The sequence below is a fragment of the Aspergillus puulaauensis genome, chromosome 1, assembly GCF_016861865.1.
Source record: "Aspergillus puulaauensis MK2 DNA, chromosome 1, nearly complete sequence".
Taxonomy (NCBI): domain Eukaryota; kingdom Fungi; phylum Ascomycota; class Eurotiomycetes; order Eurotiales; family Aspergillaceae; genus Aspergillus; species Aspergillus puulaauensis.
This window is the reverse complement of record NC_054857.1, coordinates 1,499,162-1,516,432: the sequence shown is the minus strand read 5'-3', so window position 1 is coordinate 1,516,432 and position 17,271 is coordinate 1,499,162. Positions and strand designations below refer to the sequence as shown.

The 17,271-nt window shown below is 51.4% G+C and overlaps 8 protein-coding genes across 8 annotated transcripts; 4 read left to right on the top strand and 4 right to left on the bottom strand.

The window, feature by feature from the left end:
- Positions 1-412: 412 nt before the first annotated feature.
- GYP7 (GTPase-activating protein GYP7) lies at positions 413-3,152 on the bottom strand (the record flags this gene model as incomplete). Its single annotated transcript, XM_041703185.1, has 5 exons — positions 413-810; positions 876-1,194; positions 1,251-1,513; positions 1,563-2,937; positions 2,994-3,152. 5 exons carry the CDS (start codon positions 3,150-3,152, stop codon positions 413-415), a joined length of 2,514 nt encoding a protein of 837 aa, XP_041550019.1.
- Positions 3,153-3,929: 777 nt separating this feature from the next.
- Positions 3,930-5,095, top strand: APUU_10652A (RHO alpha subunit C-terminal catalytic domain-containing protein; the record flags this gene model as incomplete). Its single annotated transcript, XM_041703174.1, has 5 exons — positions 3,930-4,016; positions 4,065-4,217; positions 4,270-4,451; positions 4,502-4,917; positions 4,965-5,095. The coding sequence occupies 5 exons, from the start codon at positions 3,930-3,932 to the stop codon at positions 5,093-5,095; spliced, it is 969 nt and encodes a 322-aa protein (XP_041550018.1).
- A 274-nt stretch (positions 5,096-5,369) lies between these two features.
- Positions 5,370-6,741, top strand: APUU_10651A (putative iron-sulfur cluster-binding protein; the record flags this gene model as incomplete). The annotated part of the gene is made up of 5 exons (XM_041703163.1): positions 5,370-5,585; positions 5,639-6,080; positions 6,128-6,461; positions 6,512-6,555; positions 6,608-6,741. 5 exons carry the CDS (start codon positions 5,370-5,372, stop codon positions 6,739-6,741), a joined length of 1,170 nt encoding a protein of 389 aa, XP_041550017.1.
- A 244-nt stretch (positions 6,742-6,985) lies between these two features.
- On the bottom strand, positions 6,986-8,268 carry APUU_10650S (uncharacterized protein; the record flags this gene model as incomplete). The annotated part of the gene is made up of 4 exons (XM_041703152.1): positions 6,986-7,451; positions 7,530-7,650; positions 7,707-7,891; positions 7,967-8,268. The coding sequence occupies 4 exons, from the start codon at positions 8,266-8,268 to the stop codon at positions 6,986-6,988; spliced, it is 1,074 nt and encodes a 357-aa protein (XP_041550016.1).
- Positions 8,269-8,863: 595 nt separating this feature from the next.
- APUU_10649A (alpha/beta hydrolase) lies at positions 8,864-10,066 on the top strand (the record flags this gene model as incomplete). Its single annotated transcript, XM_041703140.1, has 3 exons — positions 8,864-9,094; positions 9,142-9,369; positions 9,419-10,066. 3 exons carry the CDS (start codon positions 8,864-8,866, stop codon positions 10,064-10,066), a joined length of 1,107 nt encoding a protein of 368 aa, XP_041550015.1.
- A 337-nt stretch (positions 10,067-10,403) lies between these two features.
- Positions 10,404-11,507, top strand: APUU_10648A (glycoside hydrolase family 16 protein; the record flags this gene model as incomplete). Its single annotated transcript, XM_041703129.1, has 1 exon — positions 10,404-11,507. The coding sequence occupies one exon, from the start codon at positions 10,404-10,406 to the stop codon at positions 11,505-11,507; it is 1,104 nt and encodes a 367-aa protein (XP_041550014.1).
- A 338-nt stretch (positions 11,508-11,845) lies between these two features.
- Positions 11,846-12,920, bottom strand: APUU_10647S (uncharacterized protein; the record flags this gene model as incomplete). Its single annotated transcript, XM_041703118.1, has 2 exons — positions 11,846-12,786; positions 12,842-12,920. The coding sequence occupies 2 exons, from the start codon at positions 12,918-12,920 to the stop codon at positions 11,846-11,848; spliced, it is 1,020 nt and encodes a 339-aa protein (XP_041550013.1).
- A 2,054-nt stretch (positions 12,921-14,974) lies between these two features.
- APUU_10646S (uncharacterized protein) lies at positions 14,975-16,740 on the bottom strand (the record flags this gene model as incomplete). The annotated part of the gene is made up of 3 exons (XM_041703107.1): positions 14,975-15,939; positions 16,025-16,293; positions 16,352-16,740. The coding sequence occupies 3 exons, from the start codon at positions 16,738-16,740 to the stop codon at positions 14,975-14,977; spliced, it is 1,623 nt and encodes a 540-aa protein (XP_041550012.1).
- Between the last annotated feature and the right edge of the window lie 531 nt (positions 16,741-17,271).

Here is a 17,271-nt window from a genome sequence, read left to right as displayed (position 1 = left end):
GCATGTTTTTACACATACAATAGGGCTTTAATCAACCTGTTAGGTTTTTTATTTAAACCTAACTACAGGGTAGTGAGCAAACGGTATAGATAGCAATTGTGTTTTCAAGATAGATGTATTGGTTGATATGAATTTAAAAAATGAAATGGCCCATGGCTACCAGAAAACTCCTGCATCCAACCGAAACGCAATAAACACCGGTAATAATAAAGCATGAGTAAGAGTATGAGAATGGAGATAGTGAGAAATGTCGTATCATATCGCATCGTGATAAAGCCTGCAGTGATGATCATGATAAAGAAGTAGCATTTCGCCCTTCCTATTGTTCTAAGTAAGTAATTTCGGACTGCATGGCTGGCTCTAGTAAATTAGGTGAACCAGGGTATATCTTCCAGTATGGCGGAAGAAAATGCTATGCCGACTCCGACTGCGGGTTCTCATCCGGTTTAGAATCTGGGGTAGGATCCGGGATATGATCATTCCAGAATATATCCTTCCTCAGCAACTCTCTCAGCTCAGGTGAAATGATCTTGGTGTTTGGCTCTTTATCACCGGGCCTTAGGTTTGAGGATGGCGGCCGGCCTGTGCTGACGCCAGAGGCCGAGGCAGATGAGCGCTCGGGGGCCTTGCCCTTGTTTGCGTTGGAGGGGGACTGGGGTTGAGATTGGATTGGTTTGCGCTGTTGAGCTGACGGGGTGGGGAAGTTGTCTTTCTTATCGATTGCTTCGACGGAGCGGCAGAAGCGGTGGAAAAGAGATTCGGCGCGGGCGAGAATAGGGAGGAGGTCCATGGTGTTGGAGAGTTCGTTGACTGGTTGGTTATAAGTATTAGCGAACTGAGACAGGTAGAGACGGGATGAATGACGTTTAACGTACTGTATTTCAAAACCTCATCGAATTGTTTGAGGTGGTCCATTATGACATCTCTGTGCTTCTCTAGGATGGCTACAGCGACGAAGAGATGGAAGTTGCTGGTTAGATAGTCGGTCCATAGGGTTTCCCAGAGACGCAGGACATCAACCCATTCGAACTCCCGCTTGTACCAGACAAGGAGCATTCGGAAGAAGAAGAAGAAGTTTGTGCTGTCAGCGGACTGCAGGTGGAGATAGAGCTGAGGGTCTAGGAGTTGGACGAGGTGGTCTAGGGTAAGTAGTTGAGCACGCATTCCGGACTGGTCACGGAGGAAATTTTGCTCCTAAAAGGCATACATCAGCACATCTGGGATGGAAAACTGGACTTTTGGTTACATACCATCCTGTTCATGAAATTGACAAACGCCCAGAATGCAACTGCATCATCCTGCATAACGGCGTAGAGGGGGGCGAGAAGGTCGCTCATGCCTTGGACATAGCCCAGATCTTGGTTGTATTCGTTGTAAGTAAGAAGCATGTCCTTCATTTGCTCGAGATGCACGTTTGTCCCGACATCTGAGAATGGGGAATCCGGGTCTGGATGGGGGATATCCTCTCCTGCGAACAGAGGAATCGTCCGGTCCGTACGGTGGACGTCTTTCTCTGTATGGAGTCAGTAAAACATGTGATACTCAAATGAAGCTCATCTTACCTATTCGATTTCTCTGCTCCTTCCACCACTCCTGCTGCTCAATCGTGGAATCGCCGTCGACCATTCTCTCCCACCATGATCCCTTCAGGCGAATATATTCATCGCGTCTCGAGTTCATCAGGGCCTGACGATCGTCACTGTCACTATCCCACGGATAGACCCCAAGCAGGAAGAGCCAGGCTTCCTTCCTGACCCCGTCATTCGGATCTAAACCACCGTGGAAGACTCTCTCCTTCACCTCGTTGACCGTGACGAGCAGTCGCCCAGTTCGCGGATCAAAGAAGCCCTTCCATTCTTCAAAGGTAACTGGCTTTCGGCGCTCGTTGGTCGACATGTTCCCCATCTCGAGGTCCAGGATCTCGAAATCCCCGACAGAGCTGTTCTCCATCTCGAGCACATCCTTTGCAGTATATATCCGCTGGTTTCTTTCCCGATCGCTTTGTTCTGAAATACTCATCGCCCAGCGGGCGAGGTATATCCTAGCGCTATCAAATTCCTCTTGTAGCGTTTGAATTTCCGGGGTCTTCAGAAGGCGACGGACTTGGGGAGGAACGCGAGGGTTGTCGGCTATTTCGTTTGCAGTGCGTCTCGTAAAAGTTGTAATCTTGCTCAACTGTTCAAGGACCTTCCATCTTGTCTCCTTAATTGCCTTCATAAACGGGTCCATGCCTGCATCGTGCTGCTGGGCGGCGGCGCCCCTCGGAGCTGCAGGGGGTTCCTGCAAGTTCGCTGCAGAGGCATCGGCAAGCTGTGCTTTCCCGAAGGAAAGCTGATCCTCCTCGGAGGGGTTTATCAGATAGACGGCACTGTCGACGGTGGAGCGCTGCACGTCAACGTGTTGCCGGAGCCATCGCAGGACCTCATCTCCACCCCAGAACACACTCCCACTCTCATCAAAGGGGTCGAATGTTTCCCGTGTCCGCTTCTTCTTCTGCAAGATAGTGGATTCGCATTCGCTGTCGTGGAAAAAGAGCGCTGGAAAGCTGTCGCCTGCCCGAGAGTTGATCACAAGGCTGCCAAACCACCATCCCAAGCTCGGAGGGCGCACGAGCAGAGAATAAATATGTGATAGCGGGACAGCAAATGAGTATAGACCTATTGGGTCTTTGAATGTAGATGTTTCCGGAAGCGCGGGGACGAGGTACTTTTGGCGCGGCGGGGAATCGCCCTCCGCGAGGTCGACTTTGACGTATGTGTCGTAGGCATCGCCAAGGGCAGATTCGGGAACCCAGGCGAGAAGATAGGAGGAAAGGTCCGGCTGATTTGATGATTCGGGGCGCGAGGCATTGTGAGGGGAAGTGGCAGGCTTTTGTTGGAGGAGGGCGATGAAGCCGGGGATATTGTCTTTCGCGGAAGCAGTTGGGTGGACGTATACCTTGAGCATGGATTTGGTTAGCTAGGGATAAACTCAAGTCGCCGGAGTGATCTCACCTTGCTTTTAGAGAATAGAAGCCTCACGCCTCTCCTGGCGGCAGCGTGGGCGATGGTGTTGTATTCATCCTCCTCCGCGTCGCTGACGTCGAAGAATGAAGCAGTCGGAGAAGGCGGCGACGCCGGAGGGGTGAACTGGACCTTGTCGGAGCCCGTCATTTCTGCACCAATGTTGTAATAAGGCGAGCTCTAGAGACTTCCGGTCATAACCTCGAAGCAGTTTTGTCTTTGATGGCTGCAGCGTTGACTGAAGACGGTCACGTCACGACGTAATCAGTCGCGGGGTTGCGGCATGTGATCTCCGCTGGTGAAGGACTGCGTGACGGTAAGCTGCAACAACTTAATCTGAGCTAATGAGGGCGACAGAGAGTTAAAGAAAAATCAGCGAGATAAAGAAGAAGAGAAGTTCTGAAGAGGCATCATCGGCTTCCCTTTCGGCGGATGGGATGGCCGCGCATTCGCCACAGCACTGCGGATCCAGGCAGCAGCAAATCCATCCAGAACGAACACCAAAGATCTTGGAAACCGGATTCGATCCAGATTCGATCCAGATTCGTCATTTTTGATGGCTGCGACCGGGGAATCAGTGGGCTGCCTATATCGATGAAGATATATACAACGACCACAATGCGCCTTGACGCTGATCTTGTGGCTGGACTTTATCGACTTAGCCATCAAACCCAGAATTCAAAAGAAGCGTCTTAGCTGAAATGACCCAAAACAGTGCTCTCCAAAAAGTTACAAGTCGGGATCCCATAACCTCTTCAGGAAACGCTATGCCTGGCCAATTGGACGGCCCATAAAACACACCTCGCAGATGCCATGACAGATCGACACAATGTACATGAGTTGGAGAGACTATAAAGTACGGAAAGGCGTCGAGGAGTCTCATACCAAGTCGAATAGTCGATCCTCAGACAAAGCGCTTCCCTCATAATGGCCGAGCTCACACGTACGCTCCCAGCATCCTGGTACTGCAGCCTGCCGCTATATCAGCTTGAAAGGCGGGCGGTCTTTATGAAGGTTTGTCAAATTTGAAGAGTCAAGTAGGTGATCACTGATGCTGTTTAGTCCTGGTATCTTCTTGGTCCTTTGACAAGATTCCAGACCGTTGGGGAAGTGGTCGAGTATGAAATAGCACAGCAGCCGATTCATGCAGTCCGGAGCACTGGCGATGCACATATTCCAGTTCCTGAAGAGATTCAGGTTGTTTGCGCGGACAGTGCAGGTTATCCTGAAGGCGATAGTATGATCCCCATGAGCTAATCCCGTACAGAAGGCGCCTCTTCGCCATCATGTTACGCCCACTGGGCTTGTCTTCACCACACTGTCAGAAGACACACCGAGCTTCCACGAATTCTTCCCAGAACTGGAGCCGCTACTCCAGCGAGTCGACTTCACCAAGCTGCCCTACAAACGAAGCATCAAGTACGAAGGACGATTCAACTGGAAGACAATGTACGCCACTTTTGAGCATACCATAAGAGTCGAATTCTAAAGTACAGCAGGGTCGATGGCTACCAGGAATGCCTCCACTGCCAATACACCCATCCCTCGTTCTCGATTTACTACCCACCAACCTGGTACAAAGTGCACAACCACAAGAACTTCTCCCAGCACATTGCAGACCCCAAGAAGCCCGACGACGGACTGTTCTTGTACTTCTTCCCAATCTGCACCCTGAATGTCTACGGGGGAGGCATGTCCTCGTTCCGGGTGTGCCCAACAGACGACCCCAGCATCACCAGGATGGAATTTGATTATTACCACATGGAGACGGGCGAGAAGTTCGAAGAGTACTTCCGCTTTGTCCGCCAGGTCGCCATGGAGGACTACGAGTTGTGCGAGAAGGCACAGGAGAATCTCGAAAAGGGCGTCTACCGCGAGGGGATCCTGAACCCGGAAAAGGAGAGTGGCGTTTCTTGTGAGTTGACAGTCTGGTTTTACTTTTGGTTTTATTAACAACGCCAGTCTACCAAGACCGCGTCTTCGAACTCGTGTGCCAGCAGCACGCAGCAGAGCGAGAGAAGGAAGCAAGTGCCCAATCCAAGTTGGAGGATCCAGAGCCGGTGCAACCAGCAGGTGTTCAGGCAGTTGCGTGATCACGACCGTAGTGCCGAAAGCTGGAGATCAGTGGCCAGCGTAATGTAGAGTCGTATTGATTTGCAATGGCAACCCACCAGAGACGACGAGACTGGCTGGTTAGTGATTCTAAGACCGTGCTGGAAAAGTGCACCAGATTCGGCAAATCGAGGAACAAGCGTTGGCCAATGGAGTTATTGATAGTCAAGGCTACGGTGTAGTTGTTTTTAGGATATAATAAGATAAGCTCTGATCAGATATTTGCAGTTATTTTCAGCAGCTTGAACTGTGAAAATGGAGAATCTCTTCCCAGCATTCGTCGCTGTCCTTGCCGGTCTGATATTCCTGTATCGTGCCAGGACCTCATCTACAACCCCCAAGACCATCCCTTCACCTTCACCCCCACCATCACCAGCAGCAGACATTGTCTCCAAAGAATCAGACTTCCCACCGGACTGGCTAGCATCCAACCAACTCTTCGAGCTTGAACGCCGCGCCATCTTCAGCAAGGTCTGCCAGCAGCCCAATACAATCAAAAGTAGAATAAAATCTAACATGAACAGACCTGGATCCCTCTAACCCACAAAACGCACTTCCCATCCTCCGGCTCATACCACACCTACACCCTCGCCAGCATCCCCATCCTGCTCATAAAAGGCAAAGACCACCGAATCCGCGCCTTCCACAACGTCTGCCGACACAGGGCGTATGCCGTTGCAACGCGGGAGTCTGGCACGTCCACGGTGCTGGGATGTCGGTATCATGGGTGGAGCTATAATGCTAATGGGCGGTTAATCCGGGCGCCGCATTTTGATGGCGTGCAGGGGTTTGAGAGGGGCGAGAACGGGCTGTTTGAGGTTGGGGTGAGGGTTGGTGGGGAGGGGGTTGTTTGGGTGAATATGGGGGATTGTGAGGATGAGAAAGAGAAAGAGGGAGATTTGTCTTTAAGGACGAGGTGGATTGGCGGAGGGAAGCTGGAGGGAGGATTCAACTGGAAAGGGGCCTGTGAGTGTTCACCTCGTATACTATGCAATACTTGCTAACTCGGACAGTGAGAACGGGATATCTGGTAGACTCCCTCGGTCTGGAGACACTGGTGTCTGGCTCCTTCATCCAGTCCTTGCTTGGCTATTTCCTGCCAAAGGCCGAGTCAACCCATCTCTTCCCGAATATGTTCATCTTCACTCTACCCAGTTCAGGCTGCTGGCTGTCTCTAAGCTTTATTCCGGCATCTGAGCGAGTAACCTCAGTTCGGTACGATCTGTACGGTGCGGTGAATACGAAAGACGAACCAGCCCAAGCTGCATTGGGGGCTATCGAAGAGAAGGTAAAGAGCACGATCTCGAAGTTGGAAATGGAGTATCAATCGTGCTTTAACACCACTGGGTACGTCAAGATTCCGTTATATGAGACGGAGACGCGTACTAATCCCCCAGTCATCCAACTTCTATACTCCAAAGGCTTGATCTAGAGCACTCAGGTATGCCGGCACTCTTGCTCTCCACTGGTAGGATTTAACCAGTTACAAACAGACACACAGAAACAGATCCTCTCTCTGTTGAAAGCACACTCAAAGCTAGAGAAATCCCATGGAGCAGAAATCTATCCCGCGAGAAGAGAGCCGCGGAAGAATGTCAAATACCAGCAGGCTGAGCAGTGTTTGTGACCCTCTAGACTCATGTGTTCGGGACTAATTATCTTGATAGTGTGTCAAGAGCTGGACTGTGATGCGTCCAGTCAGAGCCTTGCATGGTAAGGAGGATGGAATCGTTCGTGGCTAGGCGCGGGCAATTATTATAGTTAGTCTTTGTAAACGGTGTAGCTTTTTAATGTTAAATTCGTTATTCATGGGCTTTTGACTTTTGAGACCTAATATTGGCGTATTAGGGCTCGAACAGCAAATGCACAATTCATCGGCCTCGATCACCACCACCACCACTATAAAATTTCCCATCTGGAATAAGATTCTCTTCACTGGCATGACCCTTTAAACCAGAGTTTCCTCTCGACCTCCCCCTCCCCCTTCCAACCCCCACATCCCCCTCCCCCTCAACAACAGTAACAGTCCCCAGCTGCACATTCGTCTCAAACAAATCCGTATCATGGAACTGATTCGGCGTGAACCGGGGCTTAACACGAGCCGAAGAGGTAGATGCTGCTTCCCTTGCTGCCTCTGCCTCCCTCTCCTTATTCGGGTCCTTGCGCAGCGTGAAGAGTGTCGGGACATTCGCGACGAACGCGGCGAAGAACTCCTCGACGGAGCCCCAGGTGTTGCGGTTCACTTGGGCCGTGCTGGAGGCGTAGTAGGGGAGGCGCACGATGGCGATGGCGATTAGGAGGAGGCCGATGGAGAAGAGGGAGATGTATTGGAGGCGTCTAGATTATTATTACCACCTTATGTTTATGTTTGGGTAGGATAGAGATGTTGGTTTGGGGGGGGGGGGGGGGACATACTTCCACCATGATTTCCGCACGCGGAGGAGCCAGGGCATGGGGAGGAGGATCAGCATTGCGTCCGTGGTGATGTTCAAGGCGACGAGGGTGACGAGTTGTGTGTTTGCCTTGACGCAGTCTCCTGTTATGTATGTTAGATCCGTGGTGTTGGTGTGATTTATGGATGGATGTGCGCACCTGGATCAGGAACAACCTGCCAGTACAGCCGGGCAGGGCGACACTCGCCAAAGGTCGTTCCCTGGACCGCAACAAGACTGCCCAAGAGCACGAACCAGTAGATCTTGACGATCATCTCGGGCTCTGGGAGGCCGGTGAGCACGCGGCCGCAGAGCAGCAGGACGACGCCTTTCTGGATCCACAGGCTGGCAGGTAGGGGCTGTTAGCAAGCACTCATTACTAACTAGTATTCACTGATGAGCGTGGTGCGGTGGTCGTACTAAGTATTGTATATCGCGCGATTGGCAAGCGTCATCTGGCTCCCCACCGTGCGGCGGTAGATCTCTAGCTCTGAGAGATCCAATGCGGGCCGGGCCATGTTGTTGTTCCCCCAGAGCAGGACGACGGTGGTCAGGGCGGACCGGGCGAGGATGAAGACAATGCAGAGCATGGTCAGGTAGTCGCTCAGGATGAAGTCCTGGTTGCGGTACTTGCGCATGAACAGGCGCAAGGCCATGAGCAGGATGGAGAGGCCGCCGAAGAGCCCGACCAGGGTGAGGGTTGTCGTTAGGTCTTCGTCCATTGTGCACGTCTGTCTGTGCAGAGATTGTCTGGCGAGGGCATCCTCACTGCGCTGGCGAGGAATAGGATGAGGATGAGGGTGTTTGACTTTTCAACTTTTCAACTTTCATCGGGCTGTCAGTCGAACTGAAATTAACGATCGGCAGCAGGAACCGGGTGAACTCTGATTTCCTACTTTGACGGTCTGGACTGACACGAAGTGGGTATGTCTTGATCCTTCCAGTTCTTCGGTGATGTTGTGCAGTGAGTGTATAGACATCAACAACCACAACCAGAGAAGCCCTAACTCTCCGCAGCAGCAACGGAATTCTTCAACAGACTTCTTCAACAGACTTCAACAGAATTCTTCAGCAGAATTGAATCATAATACTTCTCATCTTGTATTGCGTTGTCTGCAAACTTTCTTACCCAACAGGCAAGGATTAACGCACTAATCTCGCGGTGGAGCGCCAGCAGCCACATAAAACCTCCGGCCCCGGCACTATGGATCTCGACTCCAACTTCCAAGACTTCTGCAAGTGCTGATTTAATACGGCCGGCTCCTAGTTATTTATTATTTGACTTCCTCCCCATCCCTGCAGCCTCCAGTCTCAGCCATGCAGCTCGTCTTGGCCGTGTGCCTGCTATTTGTCGCCCTCGTGCAGGGCGGCTCTGCAGCAGAAGCCCTGCACCGTCGCGAGTACTTCTACGTCGGCGGCGAGTACCTCAACACCACCGATGGCTGGCTATTCCACAACCAGATGTACGTCGAGAAGCTCTCGCCGTCGGGCGGCAGCACCCAGCCATACCCGATTGTCATTCTACACGGTGGAGCTCAAACCGGCACTGTACGTCTCACCACGTAAACCTTCCTGGTTCATGCTCACATCTATAGAACTTCCTGAATAAACCCGACGGCGGCAGAGGATGGGCATCATGGTTCCTGGAGCAGGGATATGAAGTGTACATCCCCGACCGAACCATGACCGCACGCTCGGCCACGATTCCCCAAGACGGTTTCTCAGAGGACGTCTTCTCGGCGGAGTTCATTGCCCAGCGATTCACAAACGTGCAGGACTATCCACTGTGGCCTCAAGCCAAACTACACAGCCAGTGGCCTGGAGTACGCAGCCCAAATACTCTGAATAGGATGTATACTGAATAGTTAATAGACCGGCGAACGCGGCGACAACGTCTTCGACACATACTACGCAAGCACAGTGCAATCCATCTCGGACAGTCTCGCGCAAGAACAAACCATGAAATCCGCCGGCGAAGCCCTGCTCGACAAAATCGGCCCTGTCGTGCTAATCACCCACTCCCAGGGCGGCCTCTACGGCTGGTCCTGGGCCGACAGCAGACCCTCGCTCATCAAATCCCTTATCCAGATCGAACCGAAGGGTCCCCCATTCCGCGAAGTGATCTTCTCGACCTCCCTTAGTCGGCCGTGGGGGTTAACCTCGATCCCGCTCACCTATGAACCCGCACCGACGAATATGACCGCTCCGCTGGCCATGAAGACCATCGCGTCTGACTCCCCTGGGGAATTGCTGGAGTGTATAATCCAGGCCGAGCCGGCGCGGAAGCTGACGAGGTTGGCGGGGGTGCCGATTCTGATTGACACCGGGGAGGCGTCGTACCATGCGCAGTATGACTACTGTTTTATCAAGTTCCTGGCGCAGGCGGGCGTGCAGGCGCAGCATTTGGACCTAGGGAAGAGGGGGATCCACGGGAATGCGCATTTGCAGTTTCTGGAGCAGAACTCGGATCGCATTGCGGGCGTTTTGCATGAGTGGATTGGGAATGTTACGAAGACTTAGACTATTCTTTATGTCTGGTTATAGATGTTTGCTGCATTGATAGTCCCTGTGTGACCAGTCATGTCACAACCTCAACTTTTGTCTGTATAGTGTATAGTCAATAGTGATATTGATACTCCGAGCTCCGGGATCGCCGGTCTAGATCGGATCGACGGTCTATTGATCACTTGCAGACTGCAGGGACCCTGGTCGGAATACGAAGCCTGCAGGAACGCAGTCCTACAAAAGCAAACATTAATACACCGTCTGAGCAGTGTCCTTGCAGCCATTCCCACATAAATACGGCTTCGCTGTTAGAATGAATCTCATCAATGGTGGTATCTGATTGTTGGTTAAAATGAAGCAATTACTATTCCTGCCTATCCTCCTCTCCGCGAATGCGAGCCCTATCCCCCTTTTCCCTGGGGGTCTTCCAGATCTTCTCGGTCCTTTATTCCCTGGCCTGATTGATCCTGATGACGGTTCAGATATAGTCCCTGACCCAGGCTCAGGTTCAGGTTCAGGTTCAGCCATCCCAACCCTAGAAGGATACGTCTTGACTTGGAACGACGAATTCACCAACACCAACACCAACGACATCGCCAACGACAATGACAGTCACCTCCCCAGCTCCAACTGGCTCTTCGACATGGGAACCTCGTACCCGGCCGGCGCCTCAAACTGGGGAAATAACGAACTCCAAACATACACCACCTCGCCCTCAAACATCCGCATCACCGAATCCCACACACTACAAATAACACCACGCTTCGAAGAAAACCCCGACACCCACACTGAACCCGGAGAAGCTGGCGGTGGAGGCCACTGGACAAGCGCGCGAATCGAAACCGCCAACTCCACATTCCAGGCCCCCCCAGGAGAGAAGCTCTACATCGAGTCCCGGCTCCGAACAGGATGCGCCCCACCAGAGCAGCAGCACGGGATCTGGCCTGCATTCTGGGCCTTGGGGGCGTCGTTCCGCGACGATCCAACGTTCTGGCCGATGGCCAGCGAGTGGGATATTGTCGAGGTTGTGAATGGGGAGCCGGTGGTTTATAACACGGTGCATTGTGGCACGGAGACGGGGGAGGGGGGTCCTTGTAATGAGTATACGGGGTTGGGGAATGGGGGGGTTGGATGGAGGGGGTGTGACTGGCATGTTGTTGGGTTTGAGGTTGATCGGTCTGCAGATACTGATACTGATACTGATACTACTACTGGTGGAGGATGGGAAGGAGAGACGCTCAGGTGGTTTCTAGACGGGGAGCAGGTCCATGCAGTCTCTGGAGCGGATGTGGGCGACGAGCAGGTGTGGGCGAGTGTTGCGCATCAGGGCCACTTTCTGCTGCTGAACGTGGCGGTTGGTGGGAATTGGCCTGGATATCCGGATGGGAATACGCTGGATGGTGAGGATGTTGCGCTGGAGGTGGATTATGTGCGGGTTTGGAATAGTCTTAACTAACATGCTTCATCTACTGATAATTAGGGCATCGGCTAATACATCCTCTATCCTTCAGCCTGACTTGTATTCGCGGATATATTGATGATTTGCATACAGCATAGCTAGCTAAGATAATTAATACCTGATAAATAAATACGGACTTGTTGGTAAGAACTAAGTACGAATAGATTATTACCGCGTATATAAACATAGATAACGCCTTGCTCCTAATCAAGTGAACCTGTGCTTTTACCTTACCTATTGAAGTCGCAACTCCTTTTCATATACATTTCCTTCCAAGAACTTTTTCTCCCCCACCAACCATCCAATAATTAATCCGTCACTCAACCCAGGAGTATTCAAGGCGAAGGCTGCGGCCGACTTCCTCCAGACCCGGACGAACCCCCTGAGGAACCTCCCGAGCCTCCCGAGCCTCCCGCAGAGCCGCCAGAGGACCCCCCACCACCGGTATTCCCACCTGGCATACTTCCACTTCCACCCCCAGGGGAAGGAGGCTGAGGAGGCTGCTGAGGAGGCCGAGGAGGTTGAGGCTGAGGCTGTGGAGAGCTACCGCCGCCGGGGCTGCCACCACTACCTCCGCCGCCGCCGCCTGGAGATGGGGATGGACGTCCACCACCACCACCTCCTCCTCCTCCTCCGCTGCCGCCGCCCGGAGACGGGTATTCGCTTGGTTGGGAAGGTGGTGGTCTAGGGATGCTAGGCTGCGGGTACTGGTTGGACGTAGGGTACTGGTTGGAAGGGTACTGGTTTGACGTTGGGTATGTGTTTGACGTTGGGTATGTGTTTGACGTTGGATATGTGTTCGACGTTGGATAGGTGTTGGATGTGGGGTATGTGTTTGATGTAGGGTATGTGTTCGACGTTGGGTATGTATTCGACGTTGGATAGGTATTCGACGTTGGATAGGTATTCGAAGTATGTTCAGTGCAAGTCGGACACTCCGTCGTAGGCCGGACAGTACAAGTAGGACAATCAGTAGGAGCGGGATAGACATCCGCAGCCGTGCAAGTATGGCACTCATCCTCGTACGGGATCTGGTCACAGTAAGGGAAATCAGGGCAGCTGGGGTACTGCGGAGGATAGAATTCTTCTGGCGAGGGATAGCCACCAGACGGGTAGTAGTAGTATGCGTAGTAGCAGTCCGGTTCGTAGGTGTTGTAGCACATGCATTGGTCTGGGGCGCAGCGGTAGTATTGGTATCCGTTGTAGTTGCAGAAGCAGGAGCAGAGGCCGGCGCTGTATTTATCGCAGGCGGAGTATTGTCTGCTGGAGAGGGAATCTGGTGATGTTGTTAGATGTTAGATGCTGTTAGAATGATCAGGGTCAGGCCGTACGGAGGTTGGATTCGCCCTCCCATGGAAGACAGGCTCCCAAGATAAAAGAAGATGTGAAAGTGCTCAAGACCGGCTTCATCTTGATAAGTTTAAGTTTGTCTGGTTTTAGTGTTCAGAAGTAATTGGGTTTGCTGGTTAGCTGCGGTTGACATCCTGCTATCTTATACTATGACCCCCTTCAACCTCCCCGCTTCTGGTTTCGCCTAATAATTCCATCAAAGGAGGTGGCACCACCGATGATACCTGGCTCTATTGCTTGGCTCAATCATACCTGGTTTAACAACGCATCTCTATGATGCTTCGTCGGATCGAAAGCTGGCCAGGCCGGGCGGCATCAACATCCTACCAGCAAGACATCAGCAAAAAGAGATCAGATCTGAGATTCTGAACCTCTATGACGTTAATAATCTGGCCAGACTACGTACTTCTCGCTACCAAACCCATGTACCAGGCCGTCGTAACCCATACCCTGCCGCAGGTATAGTTAGGTTAGAAGCCGACCCCGTGCCCTCGCCCCCGAATCATGCTATTACGGAGCCCACTCGGGCTCGTCGCATGACACCGCGTCAAAGCCACCATGGGTCAGGCTGGGAGTGACGCCGGGCTGTTACGACGAGAACCACCTAGGTACCGCGGGTGAAGTTGTGGGCAGTATCAAGGTTTGGACCTTACCTCGCCACTAGCAGAACCGCTGGCTCGGCCATGAGTACATTGATAAGATGTGCATTGCTTATTCATACTTCAAGTTTATTCCGTAAACTTTGCATTTGCATTTGCTTTGAGGGCTGTGGTACTGGCTACGTATGAAAGGCTGTCTCCGATATCACTGCAGTGAAAAATAGACCCCTCGTTGCGTCCACGATACGGCTCCATGTAAGGGTTATAGCTGGATGATGGCACAGGAAAGTAGGACAAGTAGGTTGGCGTGTCCTGTGGGTGACTTGTTATGGAAGCAACGAAGGGCTATCTAATGATACTTACCTGCTTCATTAGAACTCTGTGTCAAGAACAGCCATCTATTAGTGAACCAGTATCTATTACAAAAGGCTTTGATCATGGATTTATATTAGAAACTATCTTTTATTTTATTCTCCAAACTATATAGAAAGCAATTTACACCAGCCAAGAAGTCCAAGTAGTCCAAGTAGACCCGTTACAGTGTGCAGGTGGTAACCAACAGATAATGTACCGCGCCGCGTACTCTATAAAAACAACTTTTGCTGCTTCATCCAGAGTAACGCATTATGCTCGGAAAACTACTGAAAACAATAAAATACATCGACGCTGTTGAAAAACAGACTAGTCGTATCTACTAGCCTACCCCGAATAATGCCTCGAAATTCTGTCGCGGGGATTATATTTGCAGTGACCGGCAGGAAGGTGCAAGGATACAACCTGATGAAGACCCGTCACACCCCCATGGAGGCCAGAACCTGAACGGAAGGGTATAGAAGAGGCGATCTCCAGTTTGTTGCGAGCACTGCTTGAAGCACCTTTTCCACAAATAGAAAACAGCCAAGTACTAAGGAACTCGCTGGGAGCACCATCTTAAATGCGGCAGGATAGACATAGTGATAGCCCTTGGGGACTATTTTACCTATTATGAGGCACTGGACCTCGTGATCTAGAGGAATGACTGGCTATAGAAAGAGTGTGAGCGCTTGAGGGAAATTTGTGACACGCACTAGTATAGTAATAATGCCAGGAATCTGCTAACTTTTAGAATATCTGTGGTGAGCTTTGCAAAATTTGCGAGATCTGGTTACAAAGAGATTGTTTGATGCACCAGGCATTTGAGAGTATATAGTCTCTGTTTACTGCTTTGTTTATTAGGTCTCCGCGATTAACTGCTAGCTGGTATATGTACTGTTACAACGAGATGCTAGGCGGCGGGTGCTGTGTGAACCGTTAGCCTAAGTACTACGGGTGGGATGTGTGGGCTACACGATATGCGTACCTTTAGGTTACCTTTTGGTTGATAGACCAAGAGATCATGAGAGAGCTCTTGGAAAATCTTCTGTCTTGCGTCTTGTGGAATACTATATCTGTATGCTCACTATTTCCGACGAATCATTCCTTACCTAGAGAATTGCGACCTATTGCAGATTCTTCCTTGGGAGACAATGGAAACCTTCAGTCTGTCAATCTAGTGCTGGGTGACCATGCTAGCCACAAAAGAAGCAGACAAAGAACTATCACCCGATAATTGTAAAGAAGGGAAAAGCCTATATACACACCCTGCCAGCCGTCAGGTCGATTAAGCAACGACCTGGAGCCCCGGGGCATGTTGTTCCAGTTCAAGACCCGTCGCCGAAGCTTATCCCCAGCTGTACCTCCGGAAATGGCTTCGAATTCTGGCTGGCCTGCAGCAGCTCCCTTTTCCAAGAGGAGTATTGCTACTCTGTCCACATCTAGCGCTTCTTGCGACGGGCCCCTGTGACGATTACCGTCTGCATGTAATCCCTGCATGTCTTCGAGCAGGTGCAAGTGAGGCCTCATAGCGATAAGAACGTAGTAGAACGCGGACCTGCCCAAGCTGTCCTTCGCGTTCACGTTCGCTCCGTGCTCAGTGAGCAGACTTACCGTGGTCCAGCTTTGCGCAGCCGCAGCTGCTACAATGATTGGATCACCGCTCGAGCGCTGCTTTGCCCTTGGCCCATATTGTTTATCATAAACCTGCAAAGTAACCACTCTCGGGGGCGTGGTGATTCGAGCGCTTGCCGCCGGGTGCCGGCCCTCCGCAGATTCCCTATGAGGTGGGCTGATGGCCGTGTTGTCCCCATTGATGCGGACTTTAAAGCTGGCACCCTTCAAAACCAGGAAGTCAACCGTGCTCCAGGCCTGAGACTCTGCAGCGACACCAATGGCTGGCTGCTGATCTACGGACTTGCTGTCCGGAGACAGGCCCCGCCCTACCAGTGCCTCGACAATGGTCCACTGCTTGCGGGAGATCGCGAGTGAACACGTCGTCTGCACGCTGCCATCATGGATGTTGATATTTATGCTGTCCCGGATGAGCCCTTCCACCGGATCCCAGTCATCCCGCCCTGCAGCGCCGACAAGGGTTACACCAATGGTAGAGGGGCTTGTAACAATCGCTAAATTTGTTGCAGTCAGCAAACTTTTTTTTTTCATTTCTTGAAGCCGGCGATAAGACACAATAAAACTTCAGGAGTCGATTACCTTCGGTGGTTGGTGGTGTTTCCCCATCAATACTAATAAGTCTTTGAACCCCGAGAATTATCTGCTCCTTGTATGTCTTGAGAACTTGGCCGGTGACGCCTTTCTCTCTAAGGGCAGATCGTATATCACGCCAGTGGTTCTGGCTTATCGTCGAGCACGAATGACTTGTGTGCAGCGATACGTTCGATGAACCTCGTATTTGCGTACCTATCCTCGTCATCTCAGACCTCATGAGGCAAACTTCGTCCGCGATCGATGCATTGGAAAAACTGTGCCAGTGTCAAACACCCGGTGCTGTGCAATTTGTGTCCTGCCTGCTCAGCTTACCTCGTATCCATGCAGAAAATAAAAGTTAGATCTGCCCTGGCTGACCTGACTTTGTCTTTCCACTCTGCTATCTTTGTGTTGGAGAAATTGACCATGGCTGCAATACTTGGCGAGCCTGACTTGACACTTCGACCGCTCTCTAAGAGACGCTTCAAGTTTTCCAGAGTTTTCAGGCACCTCCCCAAAACCATGTCCACGTTTCCCCTCTGCCACCCATCCAACTGCGCGCCGGCGAAGCGCTTTTTGCATGCATCCAGGTTAGCCCCGAGCAACATGCATTCGGATTTCAGGTCATGGAAATTGCGGGTCGCTTTAGGGGCTGCATCGATGAGAGTTTTAATAACGTCAATAATAAAATTAATGTCGGCGATACCGGCTGAGACATCCATAGCGTACCGGTAAATCTGATCGCATCCGACCAACTTTTCTTTGCCGGCTGAGTTTGGGCAACGTGAAACCCCTAGTCTTAACGGGAGACTGTTTAGCGCTTTTATTCCTCATCAATATGTTGTGAGGCTGTACATCTGCAAAGAGATGTATAATGTCAGCGTCACCTGTACTCTCTCGCTGCAATCAGCCTCGAGCTCAAGGCTGTGATGAGGTGATGCCCAAGGCTTACTTGAGCTCAGATACAGCGCGCAGCATCTCTCTTATCTTCTATTCGAGTGGCCGTTGAGAAGAGCTGCACCAAGGGACTGCATAGCCACAATCGAAGCCTTGTTTCTTGTCCGCACACCGTACATTTTGTTGGAGATAGCTGGCTAGCCACCAGCCTTGCAAGGTCTTTTGGTGTAGTGGTCTAGCGTCTCATCATATGGAACAAGGATCCCTCAGCACCAGCTCGCTTCTTCTCCTTTGCTACCAATTCCCATTGAATCTACCTTAATTTCGTTTTTTTTTTTTTTTTTTTTTACTTATAC